The 21,927-nt window shown below is 37.3% G+C and overlaps 1 protein-coding gene across 11 annotated transcripts in view; it reads right to left on the reverse strand.

The window, feature by feature from the left end:
- The window catches only part of DPYD (dihydropyrimidine dehydrogenase), a 337,231-nt gene that overhangs the window by 109,071 nt on the left and 206,233 nt on the right, over nt 1-21,927 (reverse strand). For 9 of the 11 annotated variants that reach the window (XR_007907122.1, XM_051803274.1, XM_051803283.1 and 6 more), the window contains one exon: nt 814-882. Coding sequence is in view for 8 of the 11 variants with exons in the window: in XM_051803274.1 (XP_051659234.1) it covers nt 814-882 (69 nt within the window). In the remaining 3 variants the exon portion in view is untranslated. Of the gene's footprint in view, nt 1-811; nt 883-19,928; nt 21,470-21,927 lie in introns of those variants that run through there. The other 2 variants (XR_007907124.1, XR_007907125.1) reach the window with 2 other exon arrangements.

Consider the following 21,927-nt stretch of genomic DNA (forward strand, 5'->3'; position numbering starts at 1 on the left):
GCTAGCAATAATGACAAGTTAATTTTTTTCTTTGCTTAAATATGTTAATACCATGCTATTTATTTCCTCTAGATAATTTATGTGGAAAACACACTTTAATTTAAATATAACAACTTTGCATTCCATTCTGATATAGACACCTTTCTGAATGAAATTATTGCAGTCTTAATCAAGTATTTCTTATACTACTCCCTATGGACACAGGTACATGTTATTAAATAGTTTTTCCCTTCAAATTGAATAGAAATTTCAGGTGCATAGTCTGTTTGCATTTCTGTAAGACTGGACTTATACTATAGGAAGCCTGCTGACTGCTATTATATATGCTGGCTTTCTCAGTTATCATTTTTGAAAGTCTGTATTAAAACTAGAATAGCATTAACTGAGCCCTTTATACTTTAAATATTCAAGAGTTTTATATTCAAAATTTCTTCTGGTGCTGTCAAACTAGCATGCCTGTAGGCAAGGTAAGATCAAGTTAGGCTCTCAAAGGTAGAATTAAATTTTATCAGGGCATCCGTCATAATATACAGTTTGCTTAAAATGTAAATAAAAAGTATATAGATTCAAAGACTAAAGGCTTTGCAGGTACTGCTTAAAAATCCAAGGGATCATTTTTATGGAACAGATTTCCTTTAAATTTACATTTCCATCACTTTAATGAAAACACAGAATAAACAAATTGTAATGGACATGCTTTAAATTCTCATTTTTCTCTTTGAATCTATTTCTTTCAAAAAAGTCCTTACTGCAGCTCTTGTTTTTAAGGAGAATTTAAAACAATACGCAGAAACACAATTAGGAAACCATTACCTCAGCCATTTTTGAAAGTTCAGTCCAGTCCTCCCTGCTATAGCTGCACATGATACTGGCAATCAGAACCTGTAAAGAACATACATGCAATCATTTTAAGCCATGTTACCATATTCTGTAATACAGCCCGTTACTGTGACTCCAGGCTTGAACTGCCACAACCTGCACATGGGAACTACCAGCAGCATGCCACCAGCTATACAGTGAAATACAGCTGCAGATTTCACTGGGGATGACACACAGTATATAAACTCATGTACTGTATCCCAGTTTTTTAAGATATCTGGGATAGGCTTAATCTGTCACCCCCCTTCATAACACTTCTCTCGAACCTTCCCATAATGCTGAGGGTTAATGACTCATTCATTTCAGGCAAATACTGAAAAGCACAGTGTAGAAAAATTGTTCAACACACACAGCTGTTGGAAACTGCAAACTCCCAAATTATCTCCATAAGAAAGATGAGATATTTAGTATCTATAGAAGGCAGGGAAAGGCACTTTAAAAAGTAAGGCAGCTATGGAGAAAATTGGACATGGTGAGGTTACATTCTATTCATTTAAAAGGACAATACCACTCATCATCATCATTATTTCCACTATTTCCATTGTTTTGCTCTGATGAATCTCTACAATCAATCTACCACCCACCTACTTGCAGACTACCTACCCATCCACTCTTCTGGTTGATGTTTGCAGAATGGGAGTCTTTTGAGAAGGAAAGGATTTGATAAAGCACCTGCCTTGCCTGCAGGTGCCCATTTGTGTGTATCTCTGGCATAAATATAAGACCAAGCTTTTCATTAAGCACACACAATCATTACTGGCCATGCTTTTATTTCCCTCTGACAGAGGAAAAAAAGTCTCTCTCCTATACCATAGTTTTTTTAATTGTGAAAAATCTTATATAGCTTTATATGTTATGACAAAATCTGCTCTGTGTGCTATTTGAATATTCAAGACAAATTGAGTACTCTGGAAATAAACAAAAATCTCTTTTAAAGGACTCTAATTAATTTTTAAAAGCAAAAATTGCAAAAAATCAGTTCAAGAAATTATATATGAGAAAAATATAAAGCAACTGGAATTTAGCTAGAAACTGTATCTTGTCAAATTCAAGCTTTTTTTAAACTAACTAAAGCAAAAAAAACCCCAAACAAACAAAACAAAACAACCCAGCAGCTCAGACACTGACAACTTGATAAAGATTTTCACACTTGCAGTCAAAATCCAAAGTATATCAGAAATTTGCACAATTGAGCTTTAAAACAAATCAAATTTTTTCATCAGGGAAAGTTATAAGACAGCAAGGGTGGTTGACTACATTCATAAGTAGTTGAGTTACATTACATCAAGTGTTATTAATGAAATTTGAAAATTCTGCTGGGAGTATACAAAAGAGGAGGAACAAGATCTGTGATGTTTCAAAAAGCTCTTAATTAAGACAACATGTTTATTTAATACTGATTAGTTTTAGCATTCACATTTAAAATTAAGTACATACTTTTGACAGAAGCAGTGGTTTACAATAACAAAAATAACTGAAAGCAAAAATTACATTTCTGCCATGACTCTTCATGGGAAAACCATGATCTCAAAGGGAATAATGAAAATTTTAAAATAGTAGGGATTTTATTCTCCTTTCCCCCCCCACTGTTCTCTTATAACTTGAAATGAAACTTAATTCCTAGGTGGAAACATATCTTCCAGCACTCTGCTAAAAAAACTATCCTTCCTCAAGTGATTATTCTTCCCTAAAATGCCTCTACAAACTTTTCATTTGGAATCAGTAACCATGACAAGAAAAAAAAAAATTATCACGGGTGAACATTTAGGGGAACTATCTGTGATGCTTGAGGTTTGAATCTACTCCTAAAATCACACAAGGGAACTTATAAAGAAATCACAGACTATTATCACCTACTACCCAGAAAGAGAATAGCAAGAAAAAAGAATAATAAGTGATAAAAATCAGAGGTTTCATTTGAAAGTAATAAACAGAAATTGTATCACATTTCAGCTTCTTAGCCTCTTCTCACTAATTTTTATTTTTTTTTTTACATCTTTGGTGCCTACAATGCCATGTACCACATTACCACCCCTGCAACTTTAATGGCCCCAAACAGTATCTCTCGAAAGTCCAGCATATGGCACAGCTCAGGTGCATCCATGGAGAGCACATCCTTCCTCCTGATTCCTGAAATTTGCAGTGGCAACCTGACATAAGCTTAATTACAGTTGTTTGAGCCACAAGTGCGAGGCCGCACCACGCTTCCCAGCTTACAAAAGTGGGCTGCTGACAGGTCTTACAATGAAGCTGCTGCTAAAGCGTAGTAAGTGGTAAATGAAGGTTGACTAAATTGCAGCTTTGTCATAGCTTGAGTGTGGGCTGCCTGCGTACCGTGCATGATTGAAGCACAGTGGGACCCCTGGCCCTCTCTTTTTTCCAGATCAAAATCATAGCTGGTATGTGCTGTGCCCTCCTCTTCTTCATCCAAACTGCTATTTTGCCTGTTGCCGAGAGATCCCGCCTGCTCTGCCCTGCGCCCAGGAGTGCAGCAGCCCTGCAGACACTGCTCCTCCCTGACGATCACTGTGACAGATGTCACAGACAAGGTCCTTATGCCCTGACACTACACAGGGTGATCCACAATTTCTCTGAATGCCCATAAAGGGACAAACACATGTTTGTAACATCGGACACTGTTCTGTGTTCAGAATTTTCTTGATCATTCATGGAAGAAAAAGGTCCACAATAAAACTTTTTTTTTTTGTTGGAAGGAAGGGAGATGGAAAAGGGAGGGTATGTAATGCACCAGCTAGGACAGAATTATAAGATGAATATACTGTAGCTAAAGCACCTCGCAAAAAGCTACATTTCACACAATTCTATAACTAATGCATTAGTAGTTGTTCTACTTAAAAGAACACTGACAAGGTACTTCTCCTAATCCTTAAAATATTTTTCTCTCTGTTTATAATAATCCCCTGGAAGCTTAAACTAGAATCTATTTCCCTTGTGAACGTTGTTTTTTTTCCTCTTCTGTTATCGTTATGTGGATGTCTCATGAAGGCAATAGCATTAAAAGAAATAAAAAGGATGAGGTTTGTCACCGTGAATGTTTTCAAGCGATCTTTCTTTCCTAGCACACAGAATTCACTGCAAAAGGTTGCAAAACAAAAGGAAGGAGAAAAAAAAAAAAACTGGGCCTACTTTGGGTCAGACAATCCTGAGAAAATCTATTTAAAGCCAGACAGCAGTAAAACTCTAGGTTGACAATTACCATTTGTCCTGTACTGACTGCTCTGCAGGGAGTAAGGGAGTTTCAGTACACTCAGTCTGAAAAAAATCTCAGGGGGCTGGATTTAAATGTGAACACTGTCAATTCCTGTAAATTTAGGAAAACTTCCCAAGAGACAGAACGCAATCACAATCCCCTACCCTCATGCCTGTAAGAACCAAATTTATTTTGGTCATCTCACACAGGCCAGAGCCTGTATCTGTTCCTAATTTACTCTTCCAGGTCTCTGTGTAATCTACCTGTACTTCAGGAAATTCAGCCACCGACATAATTTCTGCTTTCTCTTCCCTACCTGTCCTTTCTCACTGTTGTATTAGACTTCAGGGCACTTCTGCATCAAGTGTTCATAGATGCTCCATTTAGACACTGCTGCTGGCCACAACATGCAACCCCTTCTGATTTCTCGAGCAGTTGCAAAAATCCCCAACATTTTATTTTTTATGTGCACAGTCCTTGAAAAAACATAGTCTTAGCATCATCTTTAAGAGACTGTTCCCCTGAAAGCTGTAAAATCAAAAGGAGCTTTCAAGAAGACTGAAGAACTGCTTTTTTAACAGTTACTTGTTTGGGAAGCAGAGATATGGAATAGGATAATTGCTGTGTAAAGAGGGGGTGCAGAGATTGAAGATGACATTAAGAACCATATTTCAATACCCACAAAATTATTGTTGATCAATCTAAACTTCAAAATGTTTTTTTATTTGGGCCAGATGGAAAGACCTCAATCCTCCTTTCAAGACATGTTTCTTCTTTCAAAACAATACAGTATAGCCTTGCCACATGACCTGCTTAGCCTGAACAAATGCAAACATTTTTAAACAAAATTCCTCAGGAAGCATTTACTAAGAAGGAACTTAGAACTGAAGATATAAGCTTTCTAAAACAAATTGCAAAAATAACATTATCACTCACCACTGGAAAAGACACCTACATCCATACCAACACACAAAGACAGGAGAACTTCTTGGCAGCTGAATCACTGTTTCACAGCATTAAAATCCCCATCAGTCTGAATGGGTGCATACACTCAGTTTTGACCACAACCCATACGTTGTAACAGGCCAACTCACTCTGAACTCACTCACTCACAGGATTTCCTGAATGTTTTGAACATGTGTAGCTACAACAACATGTAGTCCACCACACACTTGTTGAAAAGTTAATAAAGAACGGTTTACGGGGCACTTTTTAGCTATTTCAATGACACGATAAATAATCTTGCAAATATCTACATGGAAAACATGTCTGCTGCATATGGATTTCTCACAGTTCTTCACACATGCAAGTCAAACAAACTATCTGACCAGAGGCTAGATTCTGCCCTCACAATAGCTCTTAGATGCAGTCTCAACAGCAAAGAGTGTAAGGCAATACCAACAGCACCACAGGATTTTTTGGGTTGGTACAGATGTTACACCTCAACAACTCACACCACTAGCCTTCCTCTGTAACCCTGCCTCTTGCACAGCATCAGGTCCAAGACAGGTCTCAGCTATGCCACATTGTGCCAGTAGAAAAGTTTTTGGAGACTTACTCCTGCTCGGTGCCACTTGTGGCAGTCCAAAATGGCCACTGGTTGGCAAAAAGATCATCCTCAAAATCATCCAGCCAGAATTAACTACGTATAGAACACTTGTAAGTACCCACTGTAAAAGATAAGAGTACAACTGCAGAAAATATTCTGTATTGCACAAATATGCTTACATGTACAGCAGTAAAAAACAACAGAAGCACAAACATTTGCTCTTGCAAAAATAACCCTCCAGAATCCAGCCTGATTTTGATGCCTTGTACACCCAACCTGGTTTCTCTTTCTCTGTACATTCTTGTTGCAAATTTTGATTTATTGCAGAACTGAAATAAAAATAAGCTTCTTATTAAAAAATACCTAGAACATCAAATCCCGTGCAATAAGAAAGTTAACAATTGTAAAACCTGTCATGTCCCTGAGAAGCAGAGGAATTATCTTGTTATCAATTTAATAATGGAACATTGAAGTAAATGATGCCATCCACTGACACCAGTAACACTGTCTCTCCTGGGAAATTCATGTTGGTAGGAACTGTCAATCTAGATGGATATGGACATATGAAACATTGTACCTTCAGTCCATAAATCTACTCGTCCTATGCTGCCTTAATAAAAAGATTCTGCATGATGATAAAGACAAGCAATGCAGACTGTCTTGACATTGCTGACCTGCAATTCTGCTTCTCTTCTTTTTTTCTTTTTTCAGGCAATTTACTCTCCAATAAATAATTTAACAAAATAATATAAGAAAATTTAAGTAAAGGAAAATAAGACAAGTAGGGGATATTAGTATATTTATTATGCAGCTGTAGCAAACCTTCCGAATAAAGCCCTTTCTTTGCCTTGTTTCTTTATACTGCAATCTCCAGTTTGTTTCTTAAAGTGAAGTGGAAGTGAGATACAACAGATCAAGACACAAGTAGGTCAAACATTATCAGCACACAAATAAGTCTAGAGAAGATGATGATAAGAGTCTGAAAATACTATGATTTGCTAACTGTATCACATACAAAAAAAATCAGCGTGAGCAGAAAACAGCAAAGATTCTATTCCAGGCTCAATGGAGACACTTATTTTCAAAGGCAGTTATTTTCATATGATGATTCTGCTACTATCAATGAGATCCATCTATTTAATGAGATTATTTGAGTACACTGGGCAACAGCTTCAAATTAAGGTCTAGAGTTGTTAGGATGTAACGCCCTCAGACAAACAAAACCCAAAGGTTATGAAGAAATCCATTTCTTTGTAAAATAACAGAATGCTGTGGTTTTGATGGGAGCACAAAGCTAAACAGATTGTTCTTTAGATCGTGCTGCACCTGTAGAAAAACAAGGGAACTACTTGGTTTTGTAACTTCTCCTCTACCATGTCAGACTCGGCACCATATCAGCCACTATCAGGGCAGGAGTTGAGCTACCCTGCGTGTACACATAAACATATAGGCACAGATCATACACGTGGAAAGTGTGGATAAACGAAAAGCTAACTTAATGAGAGACCAGCTACCCTGAAATATGACTGAAAGTGAATGGACAAGAGAAAAAAGAGACCTTCTGATGCATCTCCCATGACTCAGGGCACCGCTTAATTAAAATGTGGCAACTTATGAAGAGTGAAAAAGAGACTATGGAATATGAGTTCCCCAAAACATATACGTATAATGAAAGAAAATATAGCACCTGTATCAAACACTTCAGGAAAGCTCAAATATTTTACATGATTAGAAGAAGTATGTCCATTTTATGACAGATCGTTAAAAATTTCAGTGCTTCAGGTAAACCCTTCAAATTACATTGAAAATTATCTGTTTGGCTGAAGAATTCTCTGGAAATTTGATAGAATCTTTAGGATTTTATTTTGCATAGGAAACTTATCCTAGTTCAACCTTTAGTCTCTTTGGTAATGAATGAAAATGAATACATGGATGAATGGAAATTAGCATTACTGAATGGAAAAGACACAAGTTAATAAAGGCTGAATCCAAGAGAAGAGTGAAGACAGATACTAATTTTTTGGCAGTACTTCTCACAAACAATACCTGCAAGCCCTTTTGGAACTGGCATGCCCCTGCTGTATTTCTGTATTTCCACACTGATTTAATATAAAGAGAAAGCAGAGGAGGCCAACACAATATTGGAAAAGCTAACAGAAAAAGGATATATCTAATTCTACAGTATTTCAGACACATGCTATGACCTGTAGCAAAAGCTTTACACCAGGGTACTGACACCTTATTGATTCTCAAGACCACATAAGGAAAACAAGGTTGGCAAAAGGCAACACAAATCTGTGCATTTTTTCCTCCACCTCTAGAAATTTTTCTCTTATCAAATTCTCTGCCCAGATGCACACAGTCCTTTTTAACACTGTTCTTTGAGCACCTTGCTAATTATTGCTCTTTATTCTCACAATAGCACAGGCAACTCTCTGCAGGGTGCCCCTCTGAGAGGGAAGCCAACTGGAGACAAATATGTTCAAGGCATGTACGCTGCTCCCATGGAGGGAATGAGCAGCTGTTGACTGAAAGGAACCCTAAGATCTCTTCCCGACCTTGACTGCTTCTACATCTATGCAGATATATTTCCCCTATTACTTAGCAGCAAAGCTGCTTAACTTATTAGAAAAGAAATTCATCAGAAAATATAAAGAGGCAAAATATGGACTGAACAGCTTCATCACAGTTCCCTAACTCCTGCAGTCAGTCAGCTAGCAATTCCCCAGGTCAAATCTGTCTCTTTGCATCTCTGAGAAGTCCATCCTATCTCTTCCCTTGTTCCATCACCCCCAGGGCTTCTTTTAATTCACTTCCTTGGATTTGAAAGCTCGAGAAAACCAGCAGTATCAGTGCTAGTAGAGGAGAAAATTGTAGCTCAGACAGGAGGGAGAAAACCCCCTCCCTTTTACACTTTAGAGCCCTGTGATCCCCTTCATCATGTGACATTGCCGGTGCCAAAGCAATGCTTCGAAGGAGTAAATGATTTTGTCAGCCTGGTTGCATCCTCCACAATTCACCCACTCTCTCTCTGTGCACCATTATCCTCATAGTGATATACTGAAAAGCACTGATAATTCACCTGATTTTGCACAAACTCTTCAGTTAGGCTGTTCTGATAGGTGAGGGCATGGTAATTAAGAAGGTGTGCAGGAACAGGCTATAAGGCTTGTCTAATCTTCAGGAAATTATCTGATGTCTCTAAATACCAGCTGCATAGAGGAGACCTATCAGTTCTTTAACACTATTCGCTGCTGTCTGGTCTAGGTATCAGTCTGGCTATCGGACCTCACAAGAAGGAGAGCTTCTTCACAGTCCCAAACCTGCCTGATTAATCAGGTAGATTCACCTCATGACCGGAGACAATCTGCAAATGTTCACAGGGCTAAAAACATGGGATCATTTCAATGATCAGAGCAGGACCAGTGAATCCCCACCAGAAACTTTCATCTGGAAAACGTTTCATATATAAATATTTTTGTAGTGAAAATTATATTAAAAATAGTCCACTCGTAAAGAAAGAAACTACTTTCTGTCAGGCACAGAACTTTTCAAAAAGTGAAGAAGAAAATCCATGTTTTCTGTCAAACTCGATCTCTTCATATATCCTTCTTATCATTCTCTGGTATTTCCCAGCTGGGCCAAAAATTCAGTGAACAACAGTGCCACTATGCACTGAACCTCACGATGGCATGTCTGCAGTGCTCCCATCTGAGATATGATCAGAAAATCCCATGAGTGGGTAGCTTTAAATTTTTTTTCTGTGCAGACATTATAATTTACTTAAGTAGCTAGCTGTTATGTTTGATGACCCAAGTAGTTTTTTGGCTACACTCCAGCAGCAAAGAATATACAAAATAAAGGGTTGGAAGTTGGCAGCTACCTTCTGACTAATCTTTCCTCCTCAAATGCCAGCTCCACCCACTTCTTCATATTTTGGGGAAGCTCATCAGAAGATGCTGAGAAACTGAAAGAGGCCTTACTATTTTCACTGTATAGTTGGATGTTTAATAAAATTGTTACCTAACTTGTTCAGCATATTGCTATGTGATTGGACATTTCAGAATTAAAATGCACTGAACAGTCTACAGTATTATAGCCTCATTCAAATGAAAGCACTGTAAGATCTAGTGTTGGTGAGGCTTTTATCAATGACCCAGCTGTGAGTACGCATGTTCCCAAAAAGATAAACTGAAAATAAATCACGTGAAATGTGGATGCCTCTGGCAGAATCAAAGGCAGAAGTCCTTCTAGGAACCAGAGGGGTTCTGACAGCACAACAATAAGAGAATGCAAATGTAATTCACATGCATTTTTAATGCCCACCCTTTACCTTGAGATGCACACACTGCTCACAGGTAGGAATTTGGGGTATCTATAAAATTCACACGATCTCTAGATTCTTTCACCTGAGCTATAGATAAATAAAACAATCTGCAAGCATATTCAGATTTTAATACGGTTATAGAGACAGAGCATAAATGGCTAGGTGGCCAAGAATGGTGTGGCTAAGAATAAGTCTATCATGTGCTTACACTGGAGGAAAAGTGATGCAGATTATTATAAATGCTACCTTGAAATGTAGAAATAGAGCTTCAATATATTTTTTTTTTACCTAAGACTTTAATTAGCTATTATGTATAGACAAAAAAATCAACACAACTACGATTTTATAAAAAAAAATTAAAAGTAAAAATAATAAAAAGAAAATTGAACTTGAAATAAATTAGGAAATCTGCACTTAAAAACATGAGAAAGATGTAAAAATAAACCAGTGAAAAAGCAAGTGCAGTGGTTTCTTAGAGCACTTTGCTGGTTTCTTAGAGTTTACATTTAACATATGTGGCTCATAACAAAGGATGTATTTAGGTCTCCTTTAAAGAAGCTTTTAAAATATTTATGTGGGTTTAAGTGTTCAGTAAATAAGTACTTGCTGTCACATTTTTCCCTCAACAATTAAAAGAAAAGACCATTTCCACTAGCTATGCATACAAGGTGTCAATGCACAAACAAGTTACTGCTGATTTATGCATTACCACCCATCGGCACACCTGCAGCAATCGGCTGCTCCAGTGCTCTTTCAAACTCCATAAAATAGGAGGTAAGTCTGGTTTGCTACATCCAAAAGTGAAGAAATTCATATTAACTTGAATCAGTCTGTATTTGCTGCAAGTTCCAAAGATGCACAGGGGTAGTTACCATTCTGACACACTGTAATTTGCTATCCCATGGTAATTGGTTGGCATGTATGTGTTGCCATAACCATATATTAGACTAACACTATATGAAGAGAGCAATAATTTTGCTTTTTGGGTCCTGCTGGCCACCTTATTTTGCATATTTAGCAGTTGCTACTTAACTTTGATTACTAGCACAGTTTATTAGAACAAAAAAAACCCCAAACAAACAAAAAACCAATAAAACCCTAGGGTGAACTGAGATCTAGAATATGGAAATGTGGCAAATGTGAGAAGTTTGGTGATGAAAACTATGTAAAAGTTTATGGTCATAGTTCTTAAAGTCAATGTGAATAAAAAGTTCAGAAACTATCAGCAATGTTGAGGGTGTAGATTAAGATCATTTCAGAGCCCACTAAGAATTCTGCTAATCTACATGTTCCTTGTGGTGGATAAGGAAAAAAAAACCATCTTGGAACACTTTATTCCCACATTTTGCTCAGAATTTGAGATATTTCCCTAGCCCCCCTCCCCAGAAAGCACAGGAGGCTGGGATGTAGTCCAGCTGCTGTCAATCAGACTGAAGAGCTGGCTCTAATTGTGATAGATTCAAGCATGTGCCTCTGCCTTTCTTGTCGAAGCTAGAACATGCCTGCATAGAGCCAGCTCTCCTACTATCAGCACAGTTCATAGCAGCAAACTCCGTACTTGCTCCTGAACAAAAATAAACAGTTTGATGGTATAACTGCATCTACACTAGGTTCTGCCAGGACAGCAGTTAGATGCCATTTTATTTTTAGTATTCCTAGCCTACATAAGTATGCGAGAGCAAGACTCTTAAATATAGACCTAGCCTTCATATTTTTCTTCATTAGAGCTCTAGCAGAATGCCTAAAATGTAAACCACATTACAGAATATGCAGAATATGGGCTACAGGAACAGCATATACTTACTACTTTTCATCAGGTATAAATTTGCTATCCTATTATTATTGTAATATACATTACACAAAAGAGAAAAAGCAGAATTATCTAAATCACATACACTCAGTGCTTCTCAAAAGACTAAAATCGTATCACAGACAGTAAAATGAATGTCAAAGGTATTGTGTGTTTCAGAAGATCAACTTCTATAATTTACCCAATTACCTACCATAAACATAAAATGGAAACTGGGGAGAAGTATCTGGAGGATAAATTTGGGGTTCTGCACAGGTAGTCAGGCTAGTAGAATTTGTCATTCTCGCAAACTTTAGAATTTCATTTTGATAGACTGTTAATAATTTTTAAATTTTTCTATAGGGGGGTTTATTTTTTAACATTGCCTCAAGGTCATTTTATCCCCAACCAATGATAACTTCTACATCTTAATATTAAAACAATAACTACCCAGAAAAGGGCATTTCCCAGGGAGTAATGACTGGCTGGGAGGAGTTGATGGCCTGAGGCACTGCTGAGGGCCATTAACCCTGGCCAGTTATTAATCTCCAGGAAGTGCCCTGCACCAAGGTTGTTGTTGCTATTTTAAGCACAGATCGAGGGGGGCGAAATGGACATCTTAGTGTACAGGTTTCTTTAACACATGATGCCATTTCCTTTGTTGCAGTTTATGGAGGACATTTCTAGAAAGAGGGAATGCTTTTCCTGATACCCAACCAGATTTCACAGATCATTTTGCAGCCCTCTATTGTACACACAGTAACTTATCAAACTGAGAAAACAGTTGGGTTTTTCAGAGATTGTCTTGTCCCTCTAAATAATAGTCTGCATATTCACACTTTAATAAGACGAACAGAAATATGCAACCCTTCATGTCACTGTCAGTAAAATTACATTCTAGAAATATCTTTTTAATCACGCTGTCTTTATGTTTAGGGCATTTCCTTTGTCAATACTCCTGCTTAATGATCGCTCACAAATCTCTGCAAAAAAGGAATTTTAGCAACAACCGCCAAAGCACATCCTGCTTCAGCTTCAGCTTCAGCTAGCCATTAAGGAGTTTGTCTTTTCCAATAATCAAGCAGATTGGGTCATTTTCTAGGAGATGGTTGGTGAAGTATTTCAGAAACGGCTTTAATTTTCTCCTAGTTCTTACCCTAAGGGTAAAGTTTTAAAGATGTTTTCATAGTCCTCACAGAACTGTGAAAATGGTTCTTTTTTTTGCAGAGATCAATAACTCACTTTTCAAATCAAAAGGATATTCTTAGCATATGTACAAATAGTCCTCTGCCTTACTATTTTTCAAACCTTAGCTGTGAAAGTAAAACAAACAAAATAAGTCATGGCTTTATAGCATGCATAGAAAGAAAGTACAGTTCTGCACTAAACTAGTTTGACAGGCTTCTCAACAAAGCAGTAGTTTCCAAGTGAAAAACATAAAAAAAAGACCTTCTCACATTTGTCCTCAAGGTCCTAATTTGTCACCACAAACATGTACATCTGAATCATAAATTGATTGTAAAAATCTCACTGAGTTTACTATGTGGTCTTATTTTCAGTTACAAATTGCAGTTTTCAGCAAAAGATATGTGCTGCCTTAAAACAAAATTCCCTCAAATTGATGATCAGAGTATGTTTCCATCTCTTTACCAGATCAATATTGTAAAAAAATATATAATCAAAAAACTCCAATGTAAATGTGGGGTTGGGACCAAACTTTGGGTTGTGGTAGTTGGGACCAAACATTATGACATGTACTTCACGGTCATTTGAAACATGCATGATCAGACACTGCCTCTGGGTAAATTTTTAGCAGACTTTCTGGTGTTTCTGTATGTAGGATTGTCTGAGGTAACCCTCTGGAAAATTCAGCCTTTCAAATCTCGGTGAACTGAAGACAGCATTTGAATTACAAACCCCTTAGCACATCATTTCAAACTAGTTCAAAATACACCTTCATCTCAGTTTCAGTTCACGAAATGTAGTTACATGCTAATCAGGTTGTCAAAACACAGTAGAGGAACAATGGTCCAAAGGTTGAGACAGGACTGGGAGGCAGGAGAGGGTTTCTGATCCTGGGTGCAAACCTAACAGCTCTTTGTGCATTGACAATGGAAATCCATAAGAATGGGTTATGGAGCTCAGTCCTCCTTCTCTGACATGCACCAGCAGCATGTCTCTAGGTCAAGCTTAGAGCAGTATTTCCCTCGAAAATTCTCCCAGCTTTTAAGAAATCTGTGGCACAGGAATTCCCTGAGCCAGAGGTGATGCTTTCAAATAGCTTTTCCAGTAGGTTTTGATCAACCTGTATGTACCTCCGGGACTGGCAATGCCCTACGAGAATGAGCTCCGCAGCTGCAGAGCTATGTGATGAATTATCTCCTATTGCTCATTTCCACCAATCACCCTTCTGGTTCCAATCTAGAAGAATGTGAACTACACAGTGTATTTAAAATGTTAAAAAAAGAAATCAACACGCTGGCATAGTGATGGGCCTTGCTTTGTTCTCTCTTCCTTTCCCAGAAATTCTGTTTGATATGCTTTATTTCAATGCTAGTCAGCATTAAGCTGAAATTTTCATAGTGCTCTCTACTGTAACCTCAGTATAGTTAGCTTACAATCCCTCACTGTACATATAAATTTATTACTGCTTAATTCCATGTGCATACTACATTTTACCTTTAATTTTTTTTTGGTAGTTCATTGGCCAGTCACTCAGTGACTGAGTGCAAGATCCTTCACAACCCCTTACAGTCAGTTCTCATCTTTATCTCCATACAATACATACTATTATCAGCAAATTTTACATTTACATTTACATTAAAATTCTCTCTCTTTTCCAGATTGGTAATAAACATTTTAAATAGCATAGAACACAGTACAGATCCCTAAGAAATCTTCCTGGAGCTCTCTATCCACTGTGAAAATTGAGTATTTATTCCTTAACATTGTTTCTCATGTCTAACTTGTTATTTATTCATGTAAGTTTCTTCCTCTAATCTTACAGGAACTTAATTTCTTTCCAACTCTTCAGTGGAGGACCCTATCAAATACTTCTGGAAACCCAAGCTCAATTTATCATCTGAGTCTCTCTTGATGTCCTCAAAAAACTTCTTTTTTTTTTAAGGCAAAGCATACTACAAATGGGGTTCTTTTTGTTTGTTTGTTTGTTTTCTTTTTACTAGTTCTGTTTTTCAGAACAATTCTTACCAACTTGCATACAAGGATAAAAGATTTTAGGTCTGTAGTTCCCCAGATCTCTCCCAGAAAAGAGGTGTAACACTGACTCCACGTCACTTGTCTGCTACTTTTCAAGCCTCAAGCACATCTGCTATAGCCAACATGACTATCAAAGTGGAAATGATGAGAATTTTCCTGTATTTTCTCTTTTTTTTTTTTACTAACACCTAAGCCTCCAGGAGTGAAAATTTACAGCAACATATTTTGTAGCTCAGTCCCATCTCTATTAATATTCAGGTCATGTGAAGCTTGAACATTTTTTATACCTTGTGGAAGAGTCTTTCCCAGAAAACTTTCTTCCTTATAAGAAAATGTGATCTCAAAGACCCAATACATCAACATTTCTGTTACTAGGCTCTGTTTCTGTTCATTCTTCCTTGCAAATAGAAATTGCTGTACCTACAGAAATGGATAAGCACTTCTGGTGTAAATAAATTGTGTAAATCAGAGTTCTTGCTGAATTCCTCCTTAGACTGCACATAGGAAAATGCATCCTGCTGGCTCACAAACAGCTGAATCAGGATCAGGAGCAATGAGGACATCCTCAGGATGGGAGAGTGGAAGCTGCCTCGGAACATATAGAGGTATGTTGTTAATGTGTCTGCTGTTCTTTCATATCAGCTCTCTTCCCTCTCTTTTCTAGGAAGCATCTTTCTTTACTGTTTTTTATTCCTCCCTTTTTCTTGTGGTTAATGGAAAAGAAAAAAAAGGAACATGGTCATATGCTCCATGCTCCGAGGCCTCGTCTCTTCTACCCACCACAGTAGCCACTGAAAATTGAGGAGTTGTGACCATTCTGGTGCTCCACATTAGCTAGGGTCATGTGGTTTAGTTCCTGGGAAAGCTAATCCATATGAGTACCTTATTCCAACCTCATCTTCCCTTTTCAGCTAGGATTTCCTCTGATGTTAAGGGAATAGGCCTACTGCCAATTTTCTGTAGTGAAAGGGATCTTTTCCATATGGTGAATTTAACAACTGCTGTGTGGGCTTTTTCACCTCCTACTAAGCATCCACCTCATACCCAAGCTGGCTTTAGGAAGTTTAAGCTGCAGCGATAACTTCTGGAGTTTTTTAATGTGATTTGTAGATCTGAAACTCAGATAAAGGAATATAGGTAGCTGTTCTGCACTGCTGGGAACTTTTGGGAGTATGCATTCCCAGCTTGTGGTTCCCTCCCCTTGTGCTCTGTCCTTTTCAGTTCATGAGGAAAAGCATTTGGACTTCCAGCAAGGAACCTCTGATAGGCCAGAGAATGCACAGCAGGTACCGTCCCCATTCAGGTGACTATACACTGGTTGGTGTTGGCACCAAGTGAGGTCCACATGGGCATGGCCCTACCTGGTTGTTTAGAAATGTTTTATTCCAAGTTTGTAGGTGTTGAGCTTGTCAAGATGTCTGTGACTTATCACACGGATGCACAGCTCAGCAGGTATTTGGAGTACAAAGTATAATTTCGTTGTGATGGAAATGCAAAGCTATCTATATTAGCCCTAGGAAGAGCAGAACTTTTTATAATTTTAATCAAGTCAGTGACTGGTATCTAAAATGCAAATACTGTGTACTCTGTACAACATCTCACAGGTCTCTAAACATCCATTAAAAGCAAAAGCTATAATAATACCTGCAAAAATACACAGCTTATTACTAATACCTCTAGTGAGAAATCCAACTTTGACCTTCTCCTCACAGTAAAGCTGTGAAGTCTATGATTCCTCTGTATCTTAAACAGTTTTCCACGTAATGTCCCTTAATTTTAAGTCTCAAAGGAGATCTACAGCAATTTTAGATATCCTGGTCAATTCCTTTCAGTAACTAGATTACAAGGTCTACCATTAGTGCAGATTTAGTGAGGAAAAAGGTTTATATAAATAGATAAATTCTGTTCATAGTCTGTGGATGAAAACTATTATTAAAACTAGAGCTGGTCTGACACATAAGACTGATGATCTCACTTCAGGGATTACTTTGGAAAACTAACCAAACCACTCCAAATAAACTATCCAAATAACTATTATTGCTGTTGCAAATCTATTTCTATTCACTTTATAACTTCACAAAACCTTTTCGAACATTGCATGTTTCTGCAACAAAATTTATTTATAGGAGCAAGGCACTCACATGTGCCTATTAAGGTTGTATTTTTTTCCCTCAGTAACACCTTATTTTTCCTATCCTCACAGAGTAGAATTAAACCAAATCTGGTTTTTTTACCTGAATTAGAAAAAAAAAATTCAAACCAAGAACCCACAAGCACCCAAAGCAAACAAAAGTGTCATCCTTATTTCATACTTCTATGGTAGAAAAAAAAATGCATAATATAAAACACTATTTACACCATTCCAGGAGATTAAAAAAAATCCCAAAAAAACAACCACCAACAAAACCCCCACAATGCTACAGAGAAGTTGGTTACCAGCCTGGGATCCAGCGATCTGTTCCCACACACTCTCTAGCATGGCTATTCCCGACAGGTGTTCCTGGGACATTCTGAACAAAATGTTGAATAAAAATATATCTTTAACAGTTTCAGCCTTGAAAAGCTGCTCTCTGCTGAGTAACTGTCAGAGAGACTGTCAGCAACATTCCGCAAGCAGCAGAACAAACATTAAGACAAGAGTTTTCAGCTTAGTTTTGGGGTCCAAGAGTACTTAATGTTTCTAGCAGAAGAGGTTTCTCAATTCAACACATTGTGACACTGATATCTCAATCACAGATTCAGTGTCACAGCTGACAATCTGGTATCCTGTGTACATTCCCCAGAGTCATGGAGGAGAGCAAACTCATTTGTGTTGAGCTTGGAGGCCAAAAAGTTACTTTTAAGACTTCAGTATACTAACATAACAATGTTGAAAAAAATTCAATTTGCCATCTTCTTCCTAGATCTCAGTTCTTTCTTGTAGTACAAATTTCTCAGACATTTGCTTGTTTGTGATGGACTTCTGTTAGCCTGGTAGGGAATGACATTTCCCCCGCAATCTCTTTTATGAAGTGTCCTGTCAAAGCCCTTTATTTGTACTGCTGTGACCTCCTGCACATGCTCAGACTCAAAGTAATTTGCATACTGAGGTTTTTCATTCATTTGTTTACTTTATTATCATCTACAGGGCACCAGTTACCGTTTTAAGAAGGTTTAGAAAGACTATTTGGCAACTGCATCCATCACCCTCTTACTGAACCCTCAGTTCACGTTTTTCTGCAGAGAAGTATTTTACCATTTTTAAACATTGCTCTTTTCAAGCTTGTTCTCCCCAGTGAAAATGCTAAAGAGATTACCACTCCTTGCTTTACCAGCACACCAAGGTGTACTGCCAATACCAGTATTCACAGTTCCCAGCACAGATAATGGTCGAACTGTAGCTATTGTAAAGTACATGAATATAAAATTTTAGCAGTAAGTTCTCCTCCAAGGTTTTATAGTTTTCTTTTCCACCTTCTCAGCCAGTTCCTACTTTTTTGTAGCCATTTGCTAATGTAAAAGCAATTACTTTTTTCTGCACAGTTTTCATTCCTGATCATATCACTAGGTGAGTTCTACTTGGCTAAATTCATATTTCTTAGGTAAACTAATTTCTTGAATATGCCATAAACTGCCATTTTTTCAGCCACATTTTGGCTGAAAGTACATCAACACACCATATAATCAGGTATCTCCTTGGTGAATGAAAGTGGGACTTCTTGTGACATTAGTTCTTTTACCCCTTTATCCAAAACACTTTAAATACTGCATGTCCCAATTATAGCCTAGCCTTTTTAACATGAATTGACAACTTTATACCTTTCTCATCTGTGGTAGGTTGACCCCAGTAAGCAGCTAAGCCCCCATCCAGCTACCTGTTCATGTCCCACTTCCAAGTCTCCCCTCTGCCATTCCAAACCAGTCTAAGGAGGCCTTAGAATGGGAGAGTCTTCCTATCTCACATCATGATGTTGAGGTAATACCTGTATTACATGGGAACAGCTTTTATTGGTCACAAATGTTTCTCTATAGCAGGGAGCAAAGAAAACAGATGACCAGGCTACGATTATGGTTTCAGTGATCAGTCCTCTCAAACAAGAGTAATTAAACTTGAGTCTTAAAATTCTGATTATTGATATTTTTCTTTCACTTTTTTCTTGAGTTTTAGACTAATATACTACTATATAAACAACTTTTTGGGGGAAGTGGGGATGCAAAATTTTTCAATAAGGTGTCAGCTTTATATTAATTAAGCAGTATTTTAACATTTAGGCTATGAAATTAAAAAAATAATTGTTTCATCTTTTCTCACTGTCAAGTTCTCAGTCTCTCCTACTAAAAAAAAAATCTACCAAACAAAATCTATTTTCCGATGATTAATAATTGCAGAGAATGAAAAGTCCTGTGGTAATAGATGGAATGTGTGGCCATGGCACAGAAAAATATACTTAAAAGACAATGTAAGGAAGATGTTCGGATATGACAGACAGTCCAGTACAAATACGTAAAACTACAGTATTTGGGAAAGTAAAGAAAAAGATGACAAATACAAACAGACTCATTTTTTTCTCACTTTTGCAGTGCTCTGACTGAAAGGTTGTTTTTTTGGTATATACAAAAGCAGTTGACACAACATTTTTAAATATGCATCCCTTGAAAATCTAACAATAAGCAATGTTCAATAATATAAGCTTTAAATGTTCTCAGCCAAATTTTTGAAGTAACATCTTACTGAGATGACTGAAGTACAAGAACGAAAACAATCAACTGGAAATCATTTTAACAGATAAATTTGATTTTAAAAAAATAATAAAAATTCTATTTTTTTAAATAATCTTGGACCTTACCATCTAATTTCTTTGTGTGTGTGTGTGTTTTCTGAAAAAACAGTAACAGTAACACTAAATTAACTCAATTTAAAAAATCTCAAATTGAAACAGCACAGCTTTTGATAATACTTCACCAGCAAACATACAAAATCCAGGCACCTTCTCTTTATTCTTGGACTCTTACAAATAATTTAGTCCCTGCTGGTGGCACTGAAGCAAGTTTCTGGTGGTGGCAGCTTTTGCCCTAGTCCTCTTGGAGTGGATTCTGAGTCAAAGGGAGAAGAAAGTATAAGAGAAGAGTGGGAAAGACTGCCAGTCAGAGACAACTGAAAGCCACAAGCAAGAATCAGGAACCAGAAGAGCCAAAGAATGCGGCCACTCACTACAGGGGTGAAGACAGCACAGGGGAGATGCTAGTTTCTGATTTATAGAGGCAACATGTCACAGTTAAGTGACATTACCACTGAGCTGTGACTGGTGGTCCTCTTTTGCACAACCTATTGCAAAATTTAGTTTACATCCTAGCCTCTGTTGGGGGAATTTGGCTGCCCTTTCTGGTTTGCTTCTTCCCAATGGCACAAGATAGGATGCTGTCGTGTGATCATCTTCTAGTGAAGTAGCTATTTTGCTCTTATTCCTTTCATCTGTAAGATAAAACTTACCTTAAATTACTTATATTACACAGAAAAAGCAATTATGTGTAAGTTTCAATTTGCTTTTAAAACTTGCCATAGTAATTTTTTTACTGTAATCACTTGTATTCTCATCTGCTTGGCCTTCATTTGAACAGAATATGTCATCCTTTGCTTGGTAATTAAGTTCACCCAAACAGTTCTCAGAAATTGGTTTTGGTTTTAATAAAACTCACAAAGTTTAAAAAGCCTTTCTGAAGGAGTGAACAGACACTGGAGAAAGAAAATTCTGCAAGGTTTAATTATACAGAATATCTCAAAATAAGCACCAAGGCACTTCTACTTAGTGAAAAAAAAATTGTTTTCAGTTAGCAACAAATTTATTGTTATAATTGTGACAGATCTTAGAGTTCACAGGCATGTTTTAAAAACCCCTGTAAGCAATGCCAAGGTCTACTGCTGGACTGCTTCCCCCATGCCCACACAGGCATTACCAACCTCAAAGATGCCACAGTAGCAGCCACAGCCAACATGCAGGATCTGAATTCACATTCTCAGAGTAATAACTCACATATAATGAGGGATGATCAGAAGATGCTGACCACAGGCATTGTGGAAGAGTGGGACTTCATCCCACACACGACACAAGGTCTCAGAAAATTCAAATCTTACTTTTGAAATGCTGCTAGTGCTTTTCCTCACAGAAGAGAATGGTTTGATCTTGAGTACAAAGTGCTGTGAGGGATTTTTGGTGAAGACTGCACTGGAATAGCATTCCCACAGCAGAAATGGTCAACAGTCTGCCTGCATGCAATATCCAGGATTTTGACAAAGGATGTTAAAATCAAAATCAGGGAATAAATCAAAATCAGGATATTATTTTTTGGTTCATACTTTCACTATGATGAAATAGTAAATAAGTAAAAAAAAAGAGCAGTAAATAAAGTGACAAGAATCTCAGCAAAGAAACACACAGTCCATCCACAGCGGAGTATTAAACATGCAGCACTTAACTTTTACTGTCAATACGTTGTCTTTAAATTCTTTTATACTTGCTGATGTATACATTGAAACACAAGGAATAAGAAAAAAATAAAACATATTATCTTCTTGTCATAATATATTCAGGAACATTCACTTACTTTGCTCATAGCTGAACCATGGAGGTAACAACTTCAAGAGAGAAGATATGCAGGCTATAGGATTTCTGACTTTATCCATTTGAGATAATGATTGAGGAGAATTTTACTTTCCACCTCATGGTTCTTATCCACTAGAACAGTACCTAAAAACCCTTATGCCAGCTAGCTGGAGTCATTGTTCCCAGCTTTGACTATTACCTTTCCGACAGATATTCCCCAGAGCCAAACAAGCTCTAACAAAACTCTAACAAAACTTGTAGTGAAGTTAACTTTAAGTATTGTTTTTTTCACCTAAAGCAGTCAATTGCTTATAAAAATATTATAACTATCTTTCACATTTGGATTAAGAATGAAAAAAACCATATTCCCTT

The sequence above is a fragment of the Manacus candei genome, unplaced genomic scaffold (assembly GCF_025592945.1).
Source record: "Manacus candei isolate 608988 ecotype Guabito, Panama unplaced genomic scaffold, ASM2559294v1 h1tg000005l, whole genome shotgun sequence".
Classification (NCBI taxonomy): Eukaryota; Metazoa; Chordata; class Aves; order Passeriformes; family Pipridae; genus Manacus; species Manacus candei.